Raw genomic sequence first — 27256 nt, forward strand, 5'->3', positions numbered from 1 at the left:
TCCCAACTTTTATCGTCCTCCGAAGTGGTTCGTGGCTCCTGATCCTGATATGAGGGGTGTGGCAGCTCCAGATCGGAACCATCGCCACTATGTGGACCTCCTCCAGTGGTTCTTGGCTCAAGAGGATAACCATCGACTGCCGTCTAGCTGGCTTCCGAATCTCAATTACATTTTGAGGGAGGACATTCTTGCTGTTGCCGGTCTCAGCAGGATCTTTGACAGGGGTAGGTGTCTTTCGGCTGAGACCGTTTTTCAGTGAGTTTGTCCTCTTTCCTGCTTCGTTTTGCTGACATGTTTTGTGCTTTGTTTTTGCAGAGTACGGCTTTAGCCGCATTGATCCTAAGAAGTTGGGCATTTCTTTGGATTTGAAGACTATTCACGACCCGGCTCCCGAGTACAAGTTCGGAAAAGATAACCCTCGTAATCCTCGTCTGAAGGATTACGTGTTGTCTCCTTCGGGGGTTGCTCGGATATCCGAAGTTCGAGCTGATCCGTGGGATTCCGCCTCCTCTGTTGAAGCTGTTCCTGTGAAGGTTGTGCTTCCTGAGTTGAAGACAACTTCGGACCCGGTGAGTGTTCATTTATAGGCTCGATTTTCTGTTTGTCTTTTTCTTTTCGGTTGGCCGTCGGCTAACGTCTTGGTCCTGGACCATCTTTTTAGGGTCCTGGGACTGACGCTGTGCCGCGTGCCGTTCCTTCGGTTTCATCTCCGGCTCGGATAGATATCTCTTTATCTAGGAACCGGGTATTTCCCGCTTTTTTCTCTATTTCTTCCTTTTTCTTCTTTTATATTCGTTGACCCTTGGTCTCCCCTTTTTAGGATCAACGCAAAAGGAAGGGTAGCACTCTTTTGAGGCCTTCCACGCATCCGAAGAAAGCGAAGGCTTCTCAGCCCTCGGAGAAGGTATTTGTTCTGACTTGGAGTTTTTGTAGTTTGTTTCTCCCTTTTTCTGAAACTAATCTTTGAACGCTTGCTATGTAGGAAGCGGTTTCGGAAGTTATGCCTCCTCCTAAGAATCTTCTTCACTTCATGCCCTTGCCGGGGCAGAAGTTAAAGAGTGTGGTGGTTGCTGAACCGCCGCCCGTGGATCAGCCGCTGATCGAGGAAGATATCATCCCCTCTCCCCTGAAACCATCTGCTGCTTCGGGGATCGAAATCCAGGATATCACCGAGGTGATGGAGGCGATTGAAGCCGATTTTGTTCCTGGTTTGGTTGTCCCTGAGGTAGCTGAGGAGAAGGAGTCTGCTGATCTTCCCTTCGAGAGAGAGAAGAGTCCAGACAAGGAGATGATAGATCTCTCGGGCCCCGAAGCTGCGGTCCCCGAGGCTCAGAAGGAGGTTCCCTCTGCTGGAGAGGAGGAGCAGCCCGAGCAAGGTTTGACGAGGAAGAGGCGCCACTCAACTTTGGGCTCTACTTCTACCTCGGCCCTGGATAGGCTGATCCATGCTGATCCCTGTTCGGATGTTCCGCTAAAACGGATCCCCGAAGAAGTAAGGGAGGCGATGGCTCGATATGCTAGGGCTCCGATTTTGGGAGAGGACCCCTTGGCCCACGTGGGATCCTTGGTGGGCCCCGAGGCTGCTCGGGAGAATCTGCTTCGTGCTAACCCGCAGTGGAGGGTTCCTGGGGCCGAAGAGAGGAATCCGGCTATGATGGCCCAGTACTATCTGAACGAGGTAATTTGCTAGATTTTTCTCTTTGAGTTGTGTTTTTGTTTTATGTTTTTCCTATTTTGCTCATCTTTCTCTCGTTCCCAGGCTGTTTTCTGGTCTTCGTTCGCTTCCGAGTGTAGCTCGGTTGAGGAGAAACAACTGAGGAAATATCGTGAGGCTTATGCTCGTGATATTCCCATTTTGGACCAGAAGGCTGGGCAACTCCTCTCCGAGCTTACGGAACTCAAGCAGCTGTACCTTCATTATACTCGCGAGGCTAGAGAGTCTGCTGAGAAGATCGGGACCGAGGTTGGCCAGCTCATCTTCCGAGTTGAAGAGGATGCTGAGAAGATCGCTTCCTTTGCTGAGGAAAAGAAGGATATGGCCGCTAAGTTCGCTAGCGAACTTGAGGAAAAAGATAGACTCTTCCAGGAGATGAAGTCTAAATTTGAAGCGGCCGACAAGGAGCATAAAGAGGCGGAGTTAAGGCTCCACCATTTTGTCCAGCATCGGGAGCTGATCCAGCAGCAAGCTGATAAGGTGCCTGTCCTTCGGCTGAAGCTTCGGGAAAAGGATGACTATATTCGGAAGCTGGAGCAGGAGCGAGTCAACCTCTACACTGCTGATCAGTGTAGAGAGCAGTACTGGAACGGCATCCTGGGTGCTCGGCGCATGTTTGCGAAGCACATGCCTCACTTCCCTTGGAACGAGAAAGTTCCCCTATGGATGCAGGCCGAGGACCACTTGGTGGAATGCCAAGCTGATCGAGATGAAGCTGAAGCTGAACGCCAAGCTGCTCTTGCAGAGGCTCGGGCCCAGAAGGCCACTTCCGAGGGTGATACTACTGCTGGGGGTTCTTCGAAGGATGCTCCCTTGGGGGCCGCTCCTGAGACTCCTAAGAGTTAGGGACTCGGGCAGTCGTCTTCTTCAGAGTCGGTCGGTTCCAGTTGAGGACTTCCGAATATGTGCTTGCTTTTCCCCCTTTTGCCTCGGCGCTGCGTTGTACTCGTTTCTTTTTGCTTTCTTAGTACTTCGGTAGGCCGGTATTGTCTGTTGATGGCTGCCGATTTTAACTGTTTCATTTTGTTTTCAATTTTTGAGGTTTTCAATGTATTTGTACTTCCCCCAAATATTGAATAAAAAATGAATGTTTGTTACTTGGCTGCTTCTTTTCAACTTGTTCTTTCGCAATTTTAGGTCTTTAAATCCGTAGATTTCTCGAGCTCCTCTTTCTGTAGACTTGCTAAAAACCTTTTGATCTTGCGAGCTCTTTAAATCCGTAGATCGGTTAAGAGACTTTTTAACTTTTGCGAGTTCTTCAAATCCGTAGATCTGCTAAGAGACTCTTTGACTTTGTGAGTTCTTCAAATCCGTAGATCTGCTAAGAGACTCTTTAGTTTTGCGAGTTCTTCAAATCCGTAGATCTGCTAAGAGACTCTTTAGTTTTGCGAGTTCTTCAAATCCGTAGATCTGCTAAGAGACTCTTTAGTTTTGCGAGTTCTTCAAATCCGTAGATCTGCTAAGAGACTCTTTAGTTTTGCGAGTTCTTCAAATCCGTAGATCTGCTAAGAGACTCTTTAGTTTCCAGACTCTTCAAATCCGTCGATCTGCTCAGAGGTTTGGATTGTTCTTCCGATCTCTTGTGGTTCGGAAACCTGGGCAAGAGATCGCTAGTCTGCCTCTTTAGTTATGCCTTCGGCGATCCGTGGATCTGAGCCGGAGTTTTATAACTTGATTCGAGCGACTGTTTGTTGCGAACAAATTTTATTAGGGTACCGCGAATCCGAGGATTCTGGACGATTCCCTGAAGTGTATGATTTGGTCATTTCTTGCATTTTATCAAGGAATGGGCAAAGTCAACCTGTTTTTAGTCTCGGATTGATCAGATCCGAGGCTGCATATATATATAAAGGGACAATAATTATAGAGATAAGTTTAATGAAACACATGGTGCCAATGGCTTTCCTCTTCTCATTAAACAACTTACTTGGTTTACAGACAGAGATCATACAAAATATTTCTTGAGAACATCGGTATTCCAATGGTTCTTCAGAATTGTTCCATCTAACTGTTTCAGCATATACGTGCCTGGCCTTTTTTCGGAATGGATGATGTATGGTCCTTCCCAAGTGGCTGAGAGTTTGCCATGGATCCGTCCTTTCTGAACCGAGGCGGCGTTTCTGAGTACTAGATCACCGACTTTTAGGGGTCTGGCGTTGACTCTTCGGTTGTAATGCTTGTTGACCCTCTGCAAATAGGCTGCGTTGAGTGTCCTTGCATCGTTCCGAGCTTCGTCCAGTAGATCGAGAGCTTCGGATAGGAGTTGATTGTTGCTTTCTCCTTGGAGCCCATCATACCTGTTGTATGCCTGGATCCTCAGGCTTTCTGTTCCGATTTCCACAGGAATTACAGCTTCGGATCCGTATACAAGGTGGAACGGTGTTTGCCCGGTAGCTTCTTTCTCAGTGGTCCGAAGGGACCATAGCGTTCCGGGTAGCTCTTCTAACCATTTGTTTTTGTCATCTTCGACTCTTTTCTTGAGTGCATTGAGGATGAGTTTGTTAGCAGCTTCGGCTTGCCCGTTGCTTTGTGGGTGACAGACTGCCGAGTACGCTAGGTGTATGCCGAACTGTTTGCACCACTTTTGCAACGGGGTGTTGTCGAACTGTTTCCCGTGGTCGAAGACCATCAGTCTTGGTATGCCGAACCTTGTGATGATGTTCTGCCATATGAACTTGCGGACCTGAGGTTCGGTGATGGAGGAGACAGCTTCGGCTTCGATCCATTTGCTAAAATAGTCGACTCCTACAATCAACCACTTCTTCTGGTTCGTCGCTGAGGGGAAAGGACCAATGATGTCTAACCCCCACTGTGCGAATGGTAATGGATACAGCGTTGATTGTAGGGTTTGAGCTGGTTGATGGATGGCTGTTGCGAACTTTTGGCATTTCTCGCATTTCCTTGCCATCTGCTTTGCCTCGGAAACCATAGTGGGCCACCAGTACCCAGCCCGAAGGGCTTTATGTGCTAATGTCCTACCTCCAATGTGGTTTCCGCATATCCCGAGGTGGATTTCCCTTAGGATGTAGTCAGCGTCTGTTGGACCCACACATTTTAGCAGCGGAGCAGAGAATGATTTCCTCATGAGCTCTCCTTCGGCGCTGATGATGAACCATCTGTTGAATCTTTTCAGTTTTCTCGCTTGCAGCTTATATTCGGGAAGTTCTCCCCTTTCTTTGTATGCAACTACTGCGTCCATCCAGCTAGGTTCGGTACGTAAGCTGCATACTGTGGTGGGTAGCAAGTCGATGCTTCTCTCTTGGTGAACTTCCACGTGGACCGACCTGTTTAGGTCGATGAGTGTTGAGCTTGCGAGTTTTGACAGTGCGTCTGCTTGCGTGTTCTGTCCTCGGGGAATGAGGATGACTTCAAAGGATCTTAACTTTGACGTTAAGGATTTAATTTTTGCTAAATAGGCTGTCATGCTGGGCCATTTGGCCTCATACTCCCCTCGGATCTGGTTGGCTACAAGCTGGGAATCAGTTTTGAGGCGAACATGTTCGGCCTCCAGGGATAGACAAAGCTCTATCCCTGCGATTGCGGCCTCGTATTCGGCCTCGTTGTTGGTTGCTTTGAAGCCGAACTTCAATGCATACTCTATGCTTTTCCCCGTCGGGGGGATCAGTACAACTCCTGCCCCTGAGCCGTTTATTGTGGAAGATCCGTCAGTGAAGACCTCCCAAGTGCTTTTCGTATCATCCAACATTTCCTGGTATGAGCACTCGGCCAAGAAGTCTGCCAATGCTTGTGCTTTGATTGCTGTCCTCGGCTGATATTTGATGCCGAACTCTGATAGTTCGAAGGCCCAGGCAGCCAATCTTCCTGACCTCTCTATTTTGTCGAGTACTTTTTCGAGCGGTTGGTCAGTTAGCACTGTGATCTGGTGGGAGTCGAAGTATGGCCTCAGTTTTCGTGCAGCTACCACTACTGCATATGCGACTTTCTCGATGAGTGGGTACCGGGTTTCGGCCCCTGTGAGTGTTCGGCTGGTGAAGTAGATTGGCTGTTGCTTCTTTTCTTCTTCCCGAAGAAGCACTGCGCTGACGGTTCCAGGGCTAACTGCGACATATAGGTACAGGGTTTCCCCCTCCTTTGGTCTGGCCAGTGTCGGCAGTTGAGCTAGGTGGGCTCTGAGTTGCTGAAAAGCTTCTTTTTGCTCCTGTTCCCATATCAGTTCGGGATCCACTTTCCTCGGGACCCCTTTTTTCTTGACTGGTTCTGCTTCTCCTCCGGGGAGGTTCTTTGGTTTCAGTGCTTTGAAGAAGGGGGCTCCCTTGTCCGAGGCTTTTGATATGAACCTTGTTAGTGCGGCTAACCTGCCGGTTAGCCTCTGCACATCTCTCTTGGTCTTCGGCTCGGGTAAATCCAATGCCGCTTGGACTTTGTCTGGGTTCGCATCAATTCCTCTTTCGCTCACCATGAATCCGAGGAATTTCCCTGATTTCACCCCGAAGACGCATTTTTTTGGGTTCAGCTTCATGCTGTATTTCCTCAGATTTCCGAAGGTCTCTGCCAGGTCTTTGACGTGGTCTTCCTCCTTGATGCTTTTTACGATGGAGTCATCCACATAGACCTCCACATTCCTCCCTTTCTGGTCGGCGAAGACGTGATCAACTAGCCTCTGGTAGGTGGCTCCGGCATTTTTCAAGCCGAAAGGCATCATTTTGTAGTTGAACACTCCTGCGCTTGTGATGAACGCTGTCTTTGCTCTGTCATCGGGGTGCATGAATACTTGGTGGTAGCCTGAAAAGGCATCCATGAAGCTGAGCAGTGCATGGCCGCTGGTGGAGTCAACCAATTGATCTATCCTTGGCAGGGGATAGCAGTCTTTGGGGCAGGCTCGGTTCAGGTCTGTGAAATCTACGCACATTCGCCAGGAGCCGTTCGCTTTTTTGACCATCACCACGTTGGCCAGCCATTTCGGATACATGCATGGTTCAATGAATCCGGCCTCCTGCAACTTTTTCACCTCCTCGGCGATGGCTTTGTTTTTCTCCGAGGAGTAGTTCCTCTTTTTTTGCTTGACTGGCCGAGCTTCAGCGTTGACGTCCAGCTTGTGACAAATCAGCTTCGGATTTATCCCTGGCATATCTGCTGCTGACCATGCAAAGATGTCTTTATGATCCCTGAGTAATCGGATCAAATCGATTCGGAGCCCCGAGCTTAGGCCCTTGCCTATTCGGACGCTCCTGTCTGAATCCTCTTCGAGGAAGATATCCTCCATTTCTTGATCTGGTTCGGGAGATAGGGTTTCGGGGCGGGCATCAACTTCTGCGGGAGACAAGCTGCTCGTGCTTGCTCTTCTCCTTTTTGCCTCGCTTTCCTCTCCCTTAGCTCCTTTTTCTTCCTCGGGGCCGTCCTCTAGTTTGGGCTTTCGGACAGCAGTGTGGCAGGTTCTTCTCGCCACTTCTTGATCACCTCTGATTCGTTCGGCGAATCCTGCATCCGAGACGTATATCATCAGCTGGTGGTATGTGGAGGGGACTGCTTGCATCTTGTGAATCATGGTTCTCCCCATGATTACGTTGTATACGGAGTCGCAGTCCATCACCAAAAATTCGTCCCGAAGGGTTTTTGCTGCTTGGCCTTCGCCCACTGTGACTGGCAGGGTGATCTTTCCTCGAGGGATAGCTGCGGATCCGTTGAATCCGATCAGAGGATAACTGACTTTCGTCAGTGCTTCCTCTGGCTCTTCGAGGATCAGCTGCTCGAAGCAGTTTCTGAAGATGATATTGACGGCACTTCCTCCGTCGACTAACACTCGATGTACGTTGTGGTTATTGAGGTCCATGGAGATGACCAGAGGATCGTCATGTTTGTACTGGACTCCGAAGCAATCATCAGCAGTGAAGGTCATGTTCGGGGGGTGTGGCTGGTTGTCTCCCACCGCGCTGAAGTTGACCCGATGGGAGAGGGCTCTTAGGTGTTTTTTGCTGGCCTGGCCAGACTTCTGTCCCCCGAACACCACTAGGATGTCATTTTTCTTGTGCCCTGTTGCTTCGTAGACCCTTTTCTGGGGTTGCTCGTGTTGTTTGCCGCTTGCGGCCTTTTCTTTTTCCTCCCTTCGGTCTAACAAGTACTGTTTCAGGTAGCCTCGGCGAACGAGGTCCTCAATGTTGTCTTTCAGCGAGTTGCATTCTTCGGTATGGTGACCGAAGTCATCATGGAACTCGCACCATTTGTTCTTGTTTCTCCGAGCTGGGTTGGACTTGAGCTTCCCAGGTAGTTTCCACTTTTCGTCATTTCTGTTGAGGCTGAATATCTCCTTTCGGGGCAGAGCTAGTGGAGTGTAGTTGGTGTACTTGGGTTGAAGTTCACCCCTTCTCCCGTCTTTCTTCGGGCTCATCTCTCTAGCTCCTACTTTCTCTTTCCCCTTCCTTGAGCTACCCTCGGGCTTGCTCTGGGTATTCTTTGTGTCTCTCGGATCCGACGATCCTTTCAGTCTTGCAGCGGCCTTGTTGAACTCCTCGGTTCTGATGAACGCATCAGCCATTTGGAGCACGTCAGCTATTCTGGAGGGGTTCTTCATTGAGAGTTCGTCACGGAACTTCCCTTCCTGGAGCGCGTGCTTCAAGGCGAAGATGGCCACGTCTGGCTGCAAGTTTGGTATGTTTGTTGATTCCTTCATGAATCTGGCCATGAATTCTCTCAGACTTTCGTCTCTTTCTTGTTGGATTGAGGTCAGTTCTGCTGTGGTTCGCTCGGGGCGATTGTTGCTCACGAACTGTGTGCAGAATCTCTTTTTCAGCTTTTTCCAGCTCTTGATCGATCCCTTCGGCAGCGATCTAAACCACTCTCCCGCCACTCCGGTTAGCGTGGTTGGGAAGTATTTACACCAGCATGCTTCGGAGTAGGGACTCAAGAACATTTGCTGCTCGTAGGAGATGACATGATCCCTCGGATCTGTGATTCCGCTGTAGGTTAGGTGAGCTGGCAGTCTTACCTTCGGTATTTCTTCCATGATCAGCTCGTCCGAGAAAGGGGATGACGTAGGAGTCATGATTCTTTTCCCGAGTGTAGCCCTGATGCCTTCGTTTGCCGAGGTTCTGTGATTAGAACGTTCGGGCTGTTAGGTTATGATACATATGACATTTACATAAATCATGCGGAAACAACCATTAACCCAGGAAACATATTATTTACACATAATCATTTAGCATAGTTTAGATGCATACTCTTTGTTGCGTGCCTTCCCTAGCTGCGCCCGAACCGAACAAGAACAAGTCTTTTAGGACTCCAAGTGTCGTCCCTCCGTAGAAAGTCCACAGCACGTCCGGATCCGCCTTAAGATTGACCAACTAGAATCGCCCTTAAGGTACTCAGAAAATTCGGCACTTTTGGGGCAAGATGGGTTTTAATTTTCTCTCAAAAAACTCACTTTTGAATACTTTGAAACTTGTATATAAATTATGACCCCTAGGCCTTTATTTATAGAGTTATGGAAAAGGAATCGTAATCCTAGTAGGATGCGAATTAATTGGAATTAGAATTCTACATGAATTCTACTTAATCAATTTATCCAATAGGAATAGACATTTAATCATACACTGACTCTTGCAGATTCAGGAATCTCGCATGAGCTCAAACTCACACACACACGGCAGCCACAAGGGCTGCCCACGCATGCGAGCAGCAGCCCACGCAGCGCGGCCCACGCATGCGCGGCCTTGTGCGCGCTGGGCTGTGGCGTGCGTGCTTGCTGGGCGATGGCCTGGCTTCGTGCTGGGCCTTCGTCCGGCAGGCCTCGTCCGATGCTAATTCGTACGATACGCTTCCGATTAAATTTCCATTTCCGGAATCTATTTCCGATACGAACAATATTTAATATTTCCGATTCCGGAATTAATTTCCGTTTCGAACAAATATTTAATATTTCCGTTTCCGGAATTATTTTCCGATTCCGGTAATATTTCCGATTCTGACAATATTTCCGTTTCCGGCAATATTTCCGATTCTGGTAATATTTCCATTTCCAACAATATTTTCCGATACGTACCATGTTTCCGTTTCCGGCAACATCTACGACTTGGATAATATTCATATTTCCGATACGATCCATATTTCCGTTTCCGGCAATATCATCGTTTCCGGAGTATTCATTTCTTGCCTGTGACGATCTTAGCTCCCACTGAAACCAAGATCCGTCGGTTCCGAATATTCATAGATGGAGTATTTAATGCCATTAAATACTTGATCCGTTTACGTACTATTTGTGTGACCCTACGGGTTCAGTCAAGAGTAAGCTGTGGATTAATATCATTAATTCCACTTGAACTGAAGCGGCCTCTAGCTAGGCATTCAGCTCACTTGATCTCACTGAATTATTAACTTGTTAATTAATACTGAACCGCATTTATTAGACTTAACATAGAATGCATACTTGGACCAAGGGCATTATTTCCTTCAGTCTCCCACTTGTCCTTAGGGACAAGTGTGCATTTCCTAATTCCTTTGTCGCTCGATGCTTGCTCTTGAACATAAGGTAAGAGTTGTCATCCTTATTATGTCCAGAGGTGTTCCTCGGTTTCAGAGTTCAACTGATCAAATAAACAGATAATCATAGCCTATGATTCATCCGAGCACGGCCATGCATTTCACAGTTTCTAGCTCTCCGAGTGGCCTTGTACAACTTTTAAGCATCTCATCCCGATTTATGGGAGGACAATCCCAATCTTGCGATCTTGAGATTAGACTTCGTTTGATAGGTGATTACCTGAGCGTTGCCTTTATAGCCTCCTTTTACGGTGCGACGGTTGGTCAACGTCAAAGCAACCAGTTCTCAAACAAGTAATCTCAAATCACTCAGGTATTGAGGATTTAGTGTCTAATAATTTAATGAAATTTACTTATGACAGACTTTCATCTCTTACAGTAAAGTTTCATAGGTCTTGTCCGATACTAGTCTTCCCAAAGTAAGTATCTATGCAAATGATTATGACATTGCCATGTCCACATAGTTCAAGAAACAGAACTACTAGTCATCTTGCATTCTAATCGTCTAACGTTTTCTATGCGTCCAATTTTATAGAAAACTCCGACTAGGGACTATTTTCAACCTTTGACATTCAAGTTCACTTGATAGACATTTCTTAGTCACAGGACTGGTCCTGACAGTCTATCTTGAATATATCGTCAAGTTGAAGGGACTCATCATTTAATAAACCACAAATTAAATGGAAAAATGAATTCCTTTCATTTATTGTGAATGATTAACCAATAATGTTTTACAAAGATTTAAACTCTAAAACTTTAAAACATTAAACAGAGACATCAAAGCCATTCTCCAATATGCTTGATTCCCATAGCTGCAGTGTGCGAGTTGTGCTTCGCTTGCGGCAGAGGTTTAGTTAATGGATCTGATATGTTGTCATCAGTTCCAATTTTGCTTATCTCGACTTCTTTTCTTTCAACGAACTCTCGTAGAAGGTGAAATCTACGAAGTACATGCTTGACTCTCTGGTGGTGTCTAGGCTCTTTTGCCTGTGCAATAGCTCCGTTATTATCACAATACAGGGCTATTGGTCCTTTAATGGAGGGGACTACACCAAGTTCTCCTATGAACTTCCTTAGCCATATAGCTTCCTTTGCTGCTTCATGTGCAGCAATGTACTCCGCTTCAGTTGTAGAATCCGCAATGGTGCTTTGCTTAGCACTTTTCCAGCTTACTGCTCCTCCGTTGAGGCAGAAGACAAACCCAGACTGTGATCTGAAATCATCTTTGTCGGTTTGGAAACTTGCGTCCGTATAGCCTTTAACAATTAATTCATCATCTCCACCATAGACCAGGAAGTCATCTTTGTGCCTTTTCAGGTACTTCAGAATATTCTTGGCAGCAGTCCAATGCGCCTCTCCTGGGTCTGACTGGTATCTGCTCGTAGCACTGAGTGCGTACGCAACATCCGGGCGTGTACATATCATAGCATACATTATTGAACCAATCAATGATGCATATGGAATCCCATTCATTCGTCTACGCTCATCAAGTGTTTTTGGGCACTGAGTCTTGCTTAGAGTCATTCCATGAGACATGGGTAGGTAGCCTCGCTTGGAGTCCGCCATCTTGAACCTATCAAGCACCTTATTGATATAAGTGCTTTGACTAAGTCCAATCATCTTTTTAGATCTATCTCTGTAAATCTTGATGCCCAATATGTACTGTGCTTCTCCTAGATCCTTCATCGAAAAACATTTCCCAAGCCAAATCTTGACAGAGTTCAACATAGGAATGTCATTTCCGATAAGCAATATGTCGTCGACATATAATACTAGGAAAGCAATTTTGCTCCCACTGACCTTCTTGTATACACAAGATTCGTCCGCGTTCTTGATGAAACCAAAGTCACTGACTGCTTCATCAAAACGTATATTCCAGCTCCTGGATGCCTGCTTCAATCCGTAGATTGACTTCTTTAGCTTGCATACCTTTTTAGCATTCTTTGGATCCTCAAAACCTTCAGGCTGTGTCATAAACACAGTTTCTGTTAAAACGCCGTTTAAGAAAGCAGTTTTGACATCCATCTGCCATATTTCGTAATCGTAATATGCAGCGATTGCTAATATTATTCGAATAGACTTTAGCATTGCAACTGGTGAAAAGGTTTCATCGTAATCCACACCGTGGACTTGCCTGTAACCTTTCGCAACCAATCTAGCTTTGAAAACTTCAAGTTTCCCATCCTTGTCCTTTTTCAGTTTGAAAACCCATTTGCTTCCAATGGCTTGGTAGCCATCTGGCAAATCGACCAAATCCCATACTTGGTTTTCAGACATGGAGTCTAATTCAGATTGCATGGCTTCTTGCCACTGCTTGGAGCTAGGGCTCGTCATAGCTTGCTTGTAAGTCGCAGGTTCATCACTTTCAAGTAATAGAACGTCATAGCTCTCGTTCGTCAAAATACCTAAGTACCTTTCCGGTTGAGATCTATATCTTTGCGATCTACGCGGGGTAACATTTCTAGATTGACCATGATTCTCACCAGATTCTTCTAAAGATCTCTGAGTTTCATCCTGAATGTCATCTTGAGCATTCTCTAGAGTTTGTTGTTCGACTCGAATTTCTTCGAGGTCTACTTTTCTCCCACTTGTCATTTTGGAAATGTGATCTTTCTCCAAAAAGACACCATCTCGAGCAACAAACACTTTGTTCTCAGATGTATTGTAGAAGTAATACCCCTTTGTTTCCTTTGGATAGCCCACAAGGATACATTTGTCAGATTTTGGATGAAGTTTGTCTGAAATTAATCGTTTGACGTATACTTCACATCCCCAAATCTTAAGAAAAGACACATTTGGAGGCTTTCCAAACCATAATTCGTATGGAGTCTTTTCGACAGCTTTAGACGGAGCTCTATTTATAGTGAGTGCAGCTGTATTTAGTGCATGTCCCCAAAATTCTAATGGAAGTTCGGCCTGACCCATCATTGACCTGACCATGTCTAGCAAGGTTCTATTCCTCCGTTCTGACACACCGTTCCATTGTGGTGTTCCAGGAGGAGTCAATTCTGATAGAATTCCACATTCTTTCAGATGGTCATCAAATTCATAGCTCAGATATTCACCGCCTCTATCAGACCGCAGTGCCTTGATCTTCTTGCCTAATTGATTCTCTACTTCACTCTGAAATTCCTTGAATTTGTCAAAGGATTCAGACTTATGCTTCATTAGGTAGACATAACCATACCTACTGAAGTCATCAGTGAAAGTGATAAAGTAGCTGAAACCACCTCTAGCATTTGTACTCATTGGTCCACATACATCTGTATGGATTAAACCCAATAGTTCATTTGCTCTTTCTCCAACTTTAGAGAAAGGTTGCTTTGTCATTTTGCCAAGTAAACATGATTCGCATTTACCATAATCCTCTAAGTCAAATGGTTCTAGAATTCCTTCCCTTTGAAGTCTTTCTAAGCGTTTCAAGTTTATATGGCCTAATCGACAATGCCACAGATAGGTGAGATCTGAATCATCCTTTTTGGCCTTTTTGGTATTTATGTTATATACTTGTTTGTCGTGATCTAATAAATAAAGTCCATTGACTAATCTAGCAGATCCATAAAACATCTCTTTAAAATAAAACGAACAACTATTGTCTTTTATTATAAAGGAAAATCCCTTAGCATCTAAGCAAGAAACTGAAATGATGTTTTTAGTAAGACTTGGAACATGGAAACATTCTTCCAGTTCCAAAACTAGCCCGGAGGGCAACGACAAATAGTAAGTTCCTACGGCTAATGCAGCAATCCGTGCTCCATTTCCCACTCGTAGGTCGACTTCTCCCTTGCTTAACTTTCTACTTCTTCTTAGTCCCTGTGGATTGGAACATAAGTGTGAGCCACAACCTGTATCTAATACCCAAGAAGTTGAATTAGCAAGTATACAGTCTATAACGAAAATACCTGAAGATGGAACGACTGTTCCGTTCTTCTGATCTTCCTTTAGCTTTGGACATTCTCTTTTGTAATGGCCTATTCCATCACAATAAAGACAGCTTGATGTGGACTTGTCCTGCTTTGATTTAGCATTGCCCTTGGACTTTCCACCTTTCTTGAATGGTCTCTTTCTAGCCTTGAGTAAATCTTTGGCTTCACAGTCCAGTACTATTTCAGCCTTTCTGACAAGGTGAATAAATTCTGCAACTGTTTCTTCTCTTGGTTCACTTAGGTATTGTTGCTTGAAGCGACCAAACCCACTGTGTAGTGAATTGAGCAAGACAGAGACTGCCATCCTTTCGCTTATTGGTGTTCCTAGTAGACTTAGGCGATCAAAATATGAACACATAAGATCCACATGGAACCTCAGTGGGACGCCTACCCTCTGTTTAGTGCGAAGGAGCTGAACATGTGTTTCTTGGACCTCCATCCTATAACACCTGTTGGGAGAACTAACCTTTAGCCCAGACATTGATTCAATCAACTCATGGACGTTCAGGTCCCTGTCCTCCGTACTTCCACGACAGATATCCCTCAGATTCTTGATGAGCGTAAAAGGTTCATAGGCTACAAACCTTCTAGCCCAATCACCAGGGATATTGTTCAGCATGAGACTCATAACCTTTTTGAGATCCGCATCCCAGGCGTAAAATCTCTCAGGGGTCATGTCTCTGGCATAGTAGCTTGGCATGGGATGTGATAGTACATACTCAAGTCCATTGAGTTTGACTATTTCAACTAGCTTAGCTTCCCATTCAAGAAAATTTGTCAGGTTCAGCTTGACCATAAGCTCAGAACCCATGATGATGTTTTGATTGTTGTTTGCCATATTAAAACTACAATTGAAAAGAATAAACAAATAAATAACCATTCACAGTTTCTCTTAATAAACTTAAATTCTAGCATTCATGCATAATTCAATGTTTATTAAGCATTTTATTCAAGTTATGTGTTCCGGCAGGTGTGAATAAAATGATTCCAAGATCCTAAAATCATTGAAGAACTAAGCACAGTTTGTCGACTTAATCCTAGAACATCTTAGGTAAGCAAAAGCCTTTTGCTAATAGTCTAGAAACTATTCTTGGTTGATAGGTACGTCTAAGAACTTATTAGGTAAACCTATCGAATTTGCCACGACATAAAAGGACTCCTTACTTATATCGTTGAGTTTCACCAAAACTAACATGTACTCACAATTATTTGTGTACCTTGCCCCTTTAGGACCAATAAGTAACACCTCGCTGAGCGAAAACTATTACTAGATTGATGTAAAGGATATCCAAGCAAGTGTATATTTTGGCATGGCACCTTTTAACTCAATTTTTAAGTTTGGAACTTAAGGCTCTTACTATGTTGGTTAGATTTTAAGTGAACTAAAATCCTTAATCATGCAACATAATCAAGCTTTTGATCTCATGCATTTTAAGACATATTTAAAGCAATAAATAACTTAAAACATGCATAAGATATTTGTGATCTAGTATGGCCCGACTTCATCTTGAAGCTTTGACTTCAAAGTCCGTCTTGAAAATCTCCGTGGGAGGCACCATTTTCTTCAAATAGGATAAGTTATAACTAATTACAACTATTTGATGGTACGCAGACCATATTTGAATTGAAAAATAACTTTGGTGCTTTAGACCAATTACATTCAAATTAATGGTACGCAGACCATATTTTCTATCCTATTTGGGCCATACTAGTCACTTCATAACCTGCAAAACAGTACATATACAATATATATACCATTCACCCATTCATTATCATGAATGGCCCACATAGCTGGTTAGTTAAAACACATTATGCATCACGTAAACATTTGCAGCAATTAATCAAGGTCACCAATAATCTACCAATTATTCAGTCCTTATTAATTCTAATCGAGTTGTTTTAACCTTAAGGATTTGTAGACCTAATCAAGAGTTTATGACTAAAAGCACTCCCACTCAAACCAATAAATTCATATGCTTTACTAATTTTAAACATAAAATTGTATTTCTAGTCTAACCGGAAACATACAAATTTAACTAAAATTTAAAGCTCATATAAATTTATAATTGAATCCAAAAATTTAATTTTAATTTCAGTCACATTTAAATTAATTTATGATTTTAATTTTAGTAAAATAATTAGAATAAATGCCATTTATTATAATTATAATATTCAAAATTAAAATCCAAGAAATTAATTCAAATTATTAATTTTAAAATCAATTAAAATTACGTGAACTGAAATTTTCAAATTAAACATTCAAAAACGATCTAATCGAAACGCAAACATCCTATGCGTTGCACGCCCATGGGCTGTACGCACACAGCCATTGCTGGCCATGTGCGCGCAGCCCATGCGCTCGTTGCATAGCTGCTGCTGTCCCATACGCAAGCCTCCGCACAGCGCCCACCGCACGCGAGCTATCGCTCGCAGCGCGCGCGCGTTACCGCGCTCGCTGGTGCGCGAGATCGCTCGCTGGTGCGCGCGAGCCATCGCTCGCTGGGGCGCTGCATCGCTCGCTGGTGCGCGCGAGCCATCGCTCGCTGGCGCGCGAGATCGCTCGCTGCGCGCGCGCGAGCCATCGCTCGCTGGTGCGCGAGATCGCTCGCTGGTGCGCGCGAGCCATCGCTCGCTGGGGCGCGAGATCGCTCGCTGCGCGCCCGCGAGCCATCGCTCGCTGGTGCGCGACATCGCTCGCTGGGCGGGCGACGTCGCGCGCTGTGCGCGCGAGTGATGCTGTGCGCAGCGCTCGTGGCACGCGAGCTTGCGCTCGCTGCGCACGAGGTTGCGCGCTGTTGTGCGAGGCAGCGCGCGCTGTGGCGCAGCTCGCTTGCTGCCCACACGCGACTGCCTTGGCTCGCCCCTCGCCCATGCCCATCCGTTCATTGCTCGTGGCACACGACACAAGGCAGGGCTGCTGCCTTGCGCTCGTGCACTACGCCCTTGCTCATTGCATTCGTGCCGCACGGGCGACGAGCTCCCTTGCTCGTCGTCGCATGCCCGCATTATACAACACCCCTTAAGGGTAACACGAAGCGTCCATTGCTTCGTGCGTGCAAGTTATTTGAACGAATCGCATAAAAATTTAAAATTTATATTTAAAATTAATGACAAATTAATAAATAATATTAATTTCATAATTTTAGGGCGAAAAAATCGAAAATTTATTATCCAATTGATTTCCGATTGATATGGATTCAAGTCTAGGTCATAAAAATTTAAAATTTATCGTAAATTTACAATTTTTATGGTGGTTTTTAATCATAGGTTTCTAATTAAATTACAATTAATTATGAAAATCAAATTAATTCTAAATTATTCTAATTTTCAACAAATTAATCATAATTACAAATTAGATTGCATAATTAACAAGACTAGGCATTCAAACTTGTTAAACATATGCAGTAGGTCAATCAAAAATTCAAGATTTATCAACAAGAATCGCAAATATTTAATTTAACATCTTAAATTTACGAAATTTTGCATCCGAAAAACTAAAACCTTCGAAAAGTCATAGTTAGGCTTCGAATTTGAGAATTCTGGGTTCGGCAGAAAAATACTATTTTTGTCAAAATTTTAGAATGCCTTTTACATGCGGAATTGACACAAAAATCACTCAATTCGGATGAGTAATGAAGAAACTGCCGAAAAACTGCGTACATATAATTAAATAAACGCAATTTGCAATTAATTAACAATTACGAAAATTAATCACCCCTTTTAATTCTTGCAAATTTGTAATATTTAACCATGTTCATGCAATTTAGATTATGAAAATAATAAGGGGCTTCTGATACCACTGTTAGGTTATGATACATATGACATTTACATAAATCATGCGGAAACAACCATTAACCCAGGAAACATATTATTTACACATAATCATTTAGCATAGTTTAGATGCATACTCTTTGTTGCGTGCCTTCCCTAGCTGCGCCCGAACCGAACAAGAACAAGTCTTTTAGGACTCCAAGTGTCGTCCCTCCGTAGAAAGTCCACAGCACGTCCGGATCCGCCTTAAGATTGACCAACTAGAATCGCCCTTAAGGTACTCAGAAAATTCGGCACTTTTGGGGCAAGATGGGTTTTAATTTTCTCTCAAAAAACTCACTTTTGAATACTTTGAAACTTGTATATAAATTATGACCCCTAGGCCTTTATTTATAGAGTTATGGAAAAGGAATCGTAATCCTAGTAGGATGCGAATTAATTGGAATTAGAATTCTACATGAATTCTACTTAATCAATTTATCCAATAGGAATAGACATTTAATCATACACTGACTCTTGCAGATTCAGGAATCTCGCATGAGCTCAAACTCACACACACACGGCAGCCACAAGGGCTGCCCACGCATGCGAGCAGCAGCCCACGCAGCGCGGCCCACGCATGCGCGGCCTTGTGCGCGCTGGGCTGTGGCGTGCGTGCTTGCTGGGCGATGGCCTGGCTTCGTGCTGGGCCTTCGTCCGGCAGGCCTCGTCCGATGCTAATTCGTACGATACGCTTCCGATTAAATTTCCATTTCCGGAATCTATTTCCGATACGAACAATATTTAATATTTCCGATTCCGGAATTAATTTCCGTTTCGAACAAATATTTAATATTTCCGTTTCCGGAATTATTTTCCGATTCCGGTAATATTTCCGATTCTGACAATATTTCCGTTTCCGGCAATATTTCCGATTCTGGTAATATTTCCATTTCCAACAATATTTTCCGATACGTACCATGTTTCCGTTTCCGGCAACATCTACGACTTGGATAATATTCATATTTCCGATACGATCCATATTTCCGTTTCCGGCAATATCATCGTTTCCGGAGTATTCATTTCTTGCCTGTGACGATCTTAGCTCCCACTGAAACCAAGATCCGTCGGTTCCGAATATTCATAGATGGAGTATTTAATGCCATTAAATACTTGATCCGTTTACGTACTATTTGTGTGACCCTACGGGTTCAGTCAAGAGTAAGCTGTGGATTAATATCATTAATTCCACTTGAACTGAAGCGGCCTCTAGCTAGGCATTCAGCTCACTTGATCTCACTGAATTATTAACTTGTTAATTAATACTGAACCGCATTTATTAGACTTAACATAGAATGCATACTTGGACCAAGGGCATTATTTCCTTCACGGGCGTACGATGGGGGCTAGGGGTTCGATCATGCCTCCTGTCTCTTCTTCTTTCTCGGCTACTGACCTCGGGTCGTTCGCCAGATCTGCTCGACTCACCTACCCCGAGTCTCGTATGGATCGAAGGTCTTAACCTTGAGTGGACCGAGGGCCTCAACCTGCTGAGTACCGAGCTTCGGATCCGAGTGTTACGAGTAGTTGATTCGCTTTGGAGAGCTGTTGGAGTAGGCGATGGTCTCGCAAACCAATCTGGTTGCTGTTGTGCCCTTTTTTGGGTGTCCCACGTGCTTTCCATCCACCTCGACGTCAAGTGTGTACCTGTCAAGGGAAGGAGTTCTCGTTCGGGTCTGGACACTTCCGCACTGGGTGGCTCGTTCAGCCTTCGCCTGGTCCTCCTCTCTTCTCTGCGGTCATTTGCCAGTCCTTGCTGCTTCTCATTGAAGAGGAAGTTTTGCATGATGGTCATGGCCGCAGTGAGCTCTTCCCTAGTTGGAATCGGAGGTCCTGCATTTGTGGCGGTCGTAGCTCTGCTTGGCTGTGACCTCGCCATCGATTGAGGGTGCCCCTCTTGGTTAGATTCTGAATCTGACCGCACCATCATATCGTCGTCATTGTTGTTAACAACATCATTCACCATTTTCGCGGAAAGAGGTGATTGATGTCTTTCAAAGGCTTTGAAGTGTTCGTCCCCACAGACGGCGCCAAATTGTTCCGGTGTTGTAAAGATGGAAACAATGGGCTTCGAATGAAGGCCCCTTTGTATGTGTTGAAGATCTTGCTTGTTTGAATGAGTGGAGTCCGAATTCACCTGCACAAGAGCAAAGTCACTAGCCTCGGGGGTGTTTCCGAGGAAAGCCCCTCCGATGCCTAAGTAAGAATGATGCTCGGATTCTAGAGAGAAGTTCTCTAGAAGAGTAGTCTTAAGGCGGTAAATTGGACGTACCTTGAGGTGTGAGCCTTGGCGGCCTATTTATAGTGTTTGCATAATAAATGCCCATAGGTCATTTATTACTATTGGGCCTTGGGCCTTAATGGATGGCTGAATAGCCACTGGTGGGTTCGATGTTGTTGTTTAGAGCCATTGGGCTTTGGACTTAATGGCCCAATTGAGAGTCAATTGGGAGCCCAAACATACATAGTAGTAGGTTTGCATATATTTCTGTTTTGTTTGAAAAATATAGGTTTGAATATATTAGTTAATCAAAATTGCACGATTAACTGAAATAAATGTATAGGTACTAAAGTATATGCTTAGGTTATTATTGTTATTATATGAGTTTCCCCGGTTTAAAAATATTGTCAGCATATTATATCAGTGTCCCGAATCTAAAAATATTTAGTATATTTTCTACATTTAATTAATTTTCGTATATTTTCTTTATAATGTACGTACAAATATGTTAGTATAGTTATAGATTTTCTTTGATATGCACACATCTTCAACGTATAGTAAGTATGATAAACAATGATACGATACCCGTGCAAATTTGTCAATAATTTAGATATGATTACCGTATATGCATGGAAATAATTTAGTAAAATAGATTTGATTACCGTATATATACATGGCAATAATTTACTAAAATAGATTTGATTACCGTATATATGCATGGCAATAATTTAATATATTTTCTTTTCCGTTTATTCTATTTTTTTCATATATTTTCTATATTTAGTTAATCTCCGTATATTTTCTTTTTAATGTACAAATATTGAGTGTATTTATAGATTTCCTTTGATATGCACAAATCTTTAACGTATGGTAAGTATATTTTTTGTCAGTGTATATATTTTACTCAATTAAATATGATTAAGCGTATTTTAACATTAATTAATTACATAGTTAAGTTAATTTAATTAGGGGAAGGGAAAAGAGCGGGAATTTTTTTAATGACAGAGCGACATGTGTCATTTTAGGTTTTAGGGGCTTCTCTTTTAGTATAGTTATAGATTTCTCAAACTAGCTACTACGTATAATTTATTTACCAAAATGACATTTTCATTTTGTGGCAAAAACAATTAAACTGGTTTGGTTTAGTGCATTTTTTTAATATAGTTAACCGGTTTTTTGGGGGGTTTAGTTATCTTTTATTTTTGTCTACTTTATACTCTGTATTAATTTTTCTTTTGAATTTGCCCATAAATAATATAAAATGTTGCTCGTGATGGTTTAATTTTGATACATACACGATACAGCATAGTAATACTTTAAGTTCATTTTTTTTACCCATTTTAATATTTTAATTACGTTTACTTTTTGACAACATAAACTACAAAGGCCGGCAAATTTTTATTATGCATGCTTGTTATGACGCATTATCTTCTCAAGTTACACAATTGCTACCTATTTCTTGCTCCAATTATAAGTTAATTATTAACTAATTATTTTAATTAATTTTTATTCAATTCATAGTTTCAACTTAATAATGAGAAATTACAGTAATTTAAAAGATAAAAAATTACAATTGGCTATAGTAAGATAGTGGTTCGACTTGTAGGGATAATAGACGCAAAAACTTGCACTGTTAGGCGCCTTTATTGCACGCGTTACTCTTCTCCTTCACGTCACTTTCACGCACACGATTTTAGAGTATGTTAAATTCTTGGTTGATCGAGTTTGCCAAGCAAATTCATTTAACACAACGAATTTGCGTATCTAAGAGATCGGATTAACAATATCCGCAACAACGGTTCAACTAATTACAATCAACGAAGTGGAGCCTAGAGAGAGAGAGAGGAACGCTAGAGAGAGAAACTCAAACCAATGGACAATGGTAAGCTGGAGGAAACCAAGAAACCACACACCCCTAGCCCAGAAAACCTACTTCATCGACTATCTTCCAATGAACATTAACCCCCAAGATCTCGCATCCCTTTTCCGTCACTATGGAAAAGTCGAAAATGTATGCATACCAGAAAAACTTCGAGCCAACAAAAGGTACCGATTCGCCTTCGTCAAATTCATCTCAAGTGAAACCCTCAAACCTGCCATAAGAGGAGAAGACGGGAGGAAAATGGGGGGCTTTCTGTATCAGAATTTACCCAGCTAAGCACGATATGCACACTCGAAAGCCACCCAGCTCAACCCAAAAACCCCAACCCCTACCAAAACATAATGGCCACCAAACCCCGATAATGCACTATTCATCATCTGAGAGAGATAAAAGATCCTACAAAGAGGCTACCCTAAACCAAAACCTCATCCTTCTCTTTCTTCCACCTCATATTCCACTAACTTGACGTACCACTTACTTAAATCTCTCATTTTGCTTCTACAATCTTGACTCAAGGTCATTAATTTCTCTTACCTACTTTTTTACTTTTACATATACTCCATTTTAAATTCACCTTCAAACACACTTATTAATTTTAACAAACGAAAAAACAAGGCAATTCCTAAGAGCTTGTTTATTACATGGCTTGCTCTTTGGAATAGGCTCCCTACTAGGGATATGCTGGTGGCTTGGAAAGTTACTACTATGGATGAATGCCCCTTCTGTAACACCAAGAAAGAAACTGTTGCACACTTGTTCTTTGAATGTCACTATTCAGCTGCTGTGTGGAATGTTATTCTGCATAGTTTGAAGTTCAACAGGAGAGCTGTTTCCTTTGATCAAGAATTAACCTGGGTACTAAAGGCTACCAAGAGAACTGGGGATAGATTCAAGCTGCTTGTGATGTACTTTGCTGAGTGTATTTACAGCATTTGGTTCCAAAAGAATGAAATGGTGTTTAACCATAGATGCAGAAGTCCTGCTGACATTGTTTCAGACATCAAATTTAGAGTTGCTTGTAGGGCAACTGCTGGTCAGCATGTATTTCTACTAAATTAGCTTCTGTTGTAGTTGAGTTGTAGTTGGGTAGTTGTTCTTTGCTGTAGTTGGGTGTGTTCTGGTGGCTTGTTCTGTCTGTTGTCCTAGCTTTGTCTAGGTGTAACTCTCCCTTTTGGTAATAAAATATTTTATTTGCCAAAAAAAAAAACGAAAAAAATATGAAATTAAATTAACATTAAATATAAATAAAAAATGTAACGTATAATCTTAAACATACATATATAGCACAATGAAGTAAAATTGATACATAACTGGATTGTTATCATGCAAAATGAAAAACAAAAAAAATTTAATTGCATGCGTGGCAGGTTCACATGAGCGCAACAACTTGAAATATTTATTGCATGCATACAGTAATATAATCACGGTATAAATTGCATGCAAATAGCCGATGCAACTGCAAGCGGAGCTGAAGTCGGTCCCACCTCCAATTTTAATGCACTTGACCTTGGGTCACATATGCGACCCGGGTCAAGTTAATTAAATTTTGACCCTTGTACACTGTCAACATTGTAGTCATTTTGTCCTGTCAATTATCATTTGACCCAAGCTACATGTCAAGGTTGCATGTGCTCTAACAGAGAAAGCCACACTGTAGTTGCGGTTCATGGAGTATGCCACTGTTTGACCGCGGATCAAACTGATCCTTCTACGCAACGTACTCCGAAATTAAAACGCTTTGCATTATCATTCACAGGTAATTCATAATATGATATAGTAATATGAATGCCACACTATTATTGCATGTACCAAATTCACCTTAACTGGTTATCGTTACCAATTAAATAATTCAATGGATAATTCGATAGTCATGGGTATGAGGGTATCAAACACAATTTGAATATAAGAAGGGATTAGTGTGTTAGACATATTAACTATCTATCAGACTTAGGAAATACGGATTAGCATAATGCCACAAATTGCAATCCAGGGTAAAAATACAAATTATTACAAATTATTGGCCACTGACATATATTCCGTAAATTTATCCAGCGACAATTTGAAAAGTAATAGTATGGTATTAACCTACCTTTTGAGATTAACAATTTATCGCAGACACTCAATTCGCTAGGGTTGTTTAGTTGGTTAGGGCTTGATACTGATAACGTATTGTGAAATAGAGAGAGAGGAATTTGATCGGTCCAGAACAACTGTATCTCTTATTTCATGAACAATGGGTATATATACATACAATAGAATAGGATTTGCTTGGAGAACAATAAACTCTAAGATCTAAAATATTCCATAAAGGTAATAGGGTTGGACATCCACATAATATTTCATAACGGTTTATAATTAATTAAATAAGTTGTGATGATTTACTGTTCATAACATTTATGTAAGGCAAATTTGCTAAAAAAGACCTTTTATCAGCCAAATTTGCCTTACATAAATGTTATGAACAGTAAATCATTAAGGTGTGATTTCACAAAAAAAAATTATATAATATCTTTTCTCACAAAATTTGAGTTATAAAAGGTCCTTTTTGGCACCTTTATGTAATGGTAAATTTTTTTACGATAGGTTTTTTGTTACTCGCATAATTATCTTTGCTGTTCTACAGAAGTTTGCATAATCTCTACAATTTGCTTTTGTATCACATATTCAAATTAGTTAGAAAACCGATATTAAATTGGGAGTAAAATTGATACTCCATACCTACAGTAAACAAAAGAAAGATTTGGAAACAAAAAAATCAGTTAGAAAACTAAAAACAAACCCGGGCTTGCGGAGTATTTTTCCATCTAACCCAATGAATTATTATTCTTAGTTACGTTGTAAACGTACTGATTAAATTTATCATATCCAAACTTATTTTATGTGAACTGATAGTTTAATAGGAACACGCACAAGGGGGGTGAATTGTATTTGGAATTTAAGTGAGTTTCTTTCGAACTTTAAAGCAATTTAAGGAGCTGAAAAATACAGAAACAAAAGTTACTCAATTTGAGGAAACTTCTTGACACTAATCAAGAAGAGAAAACCTCAAAACTCTTTTATATTAAAATAATTCCTCAATTACAATAATATAACAACTTGAGTTCCTCTCTAACTTAAGTTTCTCACAGTAATCGACTCTGACTACACTCTCTTTTGTTTCTCTCTTTCTTGACTTTAACTCAAAGCCTTTACTAGATTACTCAATCTTCTCTCACTCAGATCACAATTTGTTTTGAAGACTCTAGATAATAATAAAGCTTTTCAGATATTTATGGAACTTAGGAACTCGAATTTTGCTAGGACACAAATCGTTTTTATAAACTCTTTTGAAAGCGTTTGATAGATAAGAAAGCTTGTAGGATATTTGTGTGTTTTTACCAGAAGAAAAGCGACCCTTTTTATAGAGATGATCCTTTGGGTTAGTTCCCTTCAAATCTCAACTGTCCACACTCCTACACTACTTGGTCTCCACGATCCATAACTTGTGGATCAAGGGAAGACCACTTCCCTTTAAACTACTTTAGAGAAAATCGTGGTTTTGGACTTTGTCAGCCACTAAAAGATTTGTGAAAATATTTAGTAAAATAAAATCAGATTTTAAGAGAAGTTTTAGGAGCAGTAAAACTATTTTTGTTTTAAAAGATAAAATCAGATTTTATTTAAGGAAATAAAACGATAATTTATTTATGTAATTTTCCTTAAAACTTGCTGCTAAATAATTTGATAAAATCTTAATAAATATTTAATTAAGTATCCTATAGTTCCATAACGTATCTTATAGCTATTATTATTTTACACAAAATCTAAGAGTATTTCACTACCTAGCTTCGTGTTTATCCTTTTACTGGAGCTACAACTCAGCAGCTGCAATGGTTCCTACTCTGGAACAGGTGAGTTCCTCTAAAGGGACAGAGGAACTCATCATATGGAAACTTCACCCTTCTGTGCATTGTTGTTCCTCTGATGTGTGTCAGCTTGTAGTTCCTAGCTTTGCGCATTCCACCTCAGGAACATCAACAGCCATCTCAAGTTCCTCTCAGGAACTTTTACTTGTAGACACAACAGAAACATAATCAGGAAGTTTGCTATTTGTCATCAACCAAAATTAGGGTCAACAATATTCCCCCTTTTTGGTGATGACAACATCCGCAAACTTTTTACCATAAGAAATTAAAACACATACATAGATTTGGTGAAGTGTAGATTGAAACTAAAATAAACAATTAAAAAAAAATTGTTACCCTTAAAGTGGTTGGAACACGAGGAATCTGAGTCTCAAACCAAGTTTGATCGCCTTAAAAAGTTTGCTCAAGTGATTTTCCCCCTGTCGACATTAACAAAAAGAACAATGCAAACACATATATTCCAAGCACAGTGCCCCACGATCAACGTTTGGCAAGTCAAGCTAGCCTCAAAGTATTGTACCTGTTAGGTTATGATACATATGACAATTCATAAATCATGCGGAAACAACCATTAAGCCAGGAATACATATTATTTACACATAATCATATAGCATAATTTAGATGCATACTCTTTGTTGCGTGCCTTCCCTAGCTGCGCCCGAACCGAACAAGAACAAGTCTTTAGGACTCCAAGTGTCGTCCCTCCGTAGATAGTCCACAGCACGTCCGGATCCGCCTTAAGATTGACCAACTAGAATCGCCCCTAAGGTACTATAAATTTTCGGCACTTTTGAGCAAGATGTGTGACTGAATTTTTCTCTCAAAAACTCACTTTGAATACTTGAATAACTCGTTATAAATTGTGAACCCAGGCCACATATTTATAGGGGTATGGAAAGAGAATCGGAATCCTATTAGGATACGAATTAATTAAATTAGAATTATAATAAAACTCTTATTTATTTAATTTATCAAATAGAATTAGGAATTTAATAATTAAACGAATTTTGCATGTTTTAGGTTTCGTATGCGAACACAAACACTTACGCGAGCATGACCCGCAAGCGTGCAGGCCATGCCCGCGCACAGCCCACACGGCCGCACGGCCCACGCGAGCTACAAGCCCACGCGAGCTGCAGCAATGCTCGCAGCCCACTGCACGCAGCTGCGCGCGCTGCGCGCGCTGCCACGGCCTGCTGGGCCTGGCCTTGCGCTGGGCCTGGCGTGGCCTTGGCTGTTCGTGTGGCGCGCTTGGCTTGCTGGGCGATGGCCTGGCTTCGTGTTGGGCCCTCGTCCGGCGGGCCT

General features: G+C 42.2%; 1 protein-coding gene across 1 annotated transcript; it reads left to right on the top strand.

Annotated features, from left to right (window-relative positions):
• The first annotated feature begins 439 nt into the window (after nt 1-439).
• Nucleotides 440-24681, top strand: LOC130471324 (uncharacterized). The gene is made up of 8 exons (XM_056841378.1): nt 440-569; nt 821-904; nt 983-1678; nt 1760-2283; nt 22709-23087; nt 24227-24283; nt 24450-24523; nt 24630-24681. Exons 3-8 carry the CDS (start codon nt 1001-1003, stop codon nt 24679-24681), a joined length of 1764 nt encoding a protein of 587 aa, XP_056697356.1. The 5' UTR covers nt 440-569; nt 821-904; nt 983-1000.
• Nucleotides 24682-27256: the final 2575 nt, after the last annotated feature.

This window comes from Spinacia oleracea, chromosome 4 (assembly GCF_020520425.1).
Source record: "Spinacia oleracea cultivar Varoflay chromosome 4, BTI_SOV_V1, whole genome shotgun sequence".
Classification (NCBI taxonomy): Eukaryota; Viridiplantae; Streptophyta; class Magnoliopsida; order Caryophyllales; family Amaranthaceae; genus Spinacia; species Spinacia oleracea.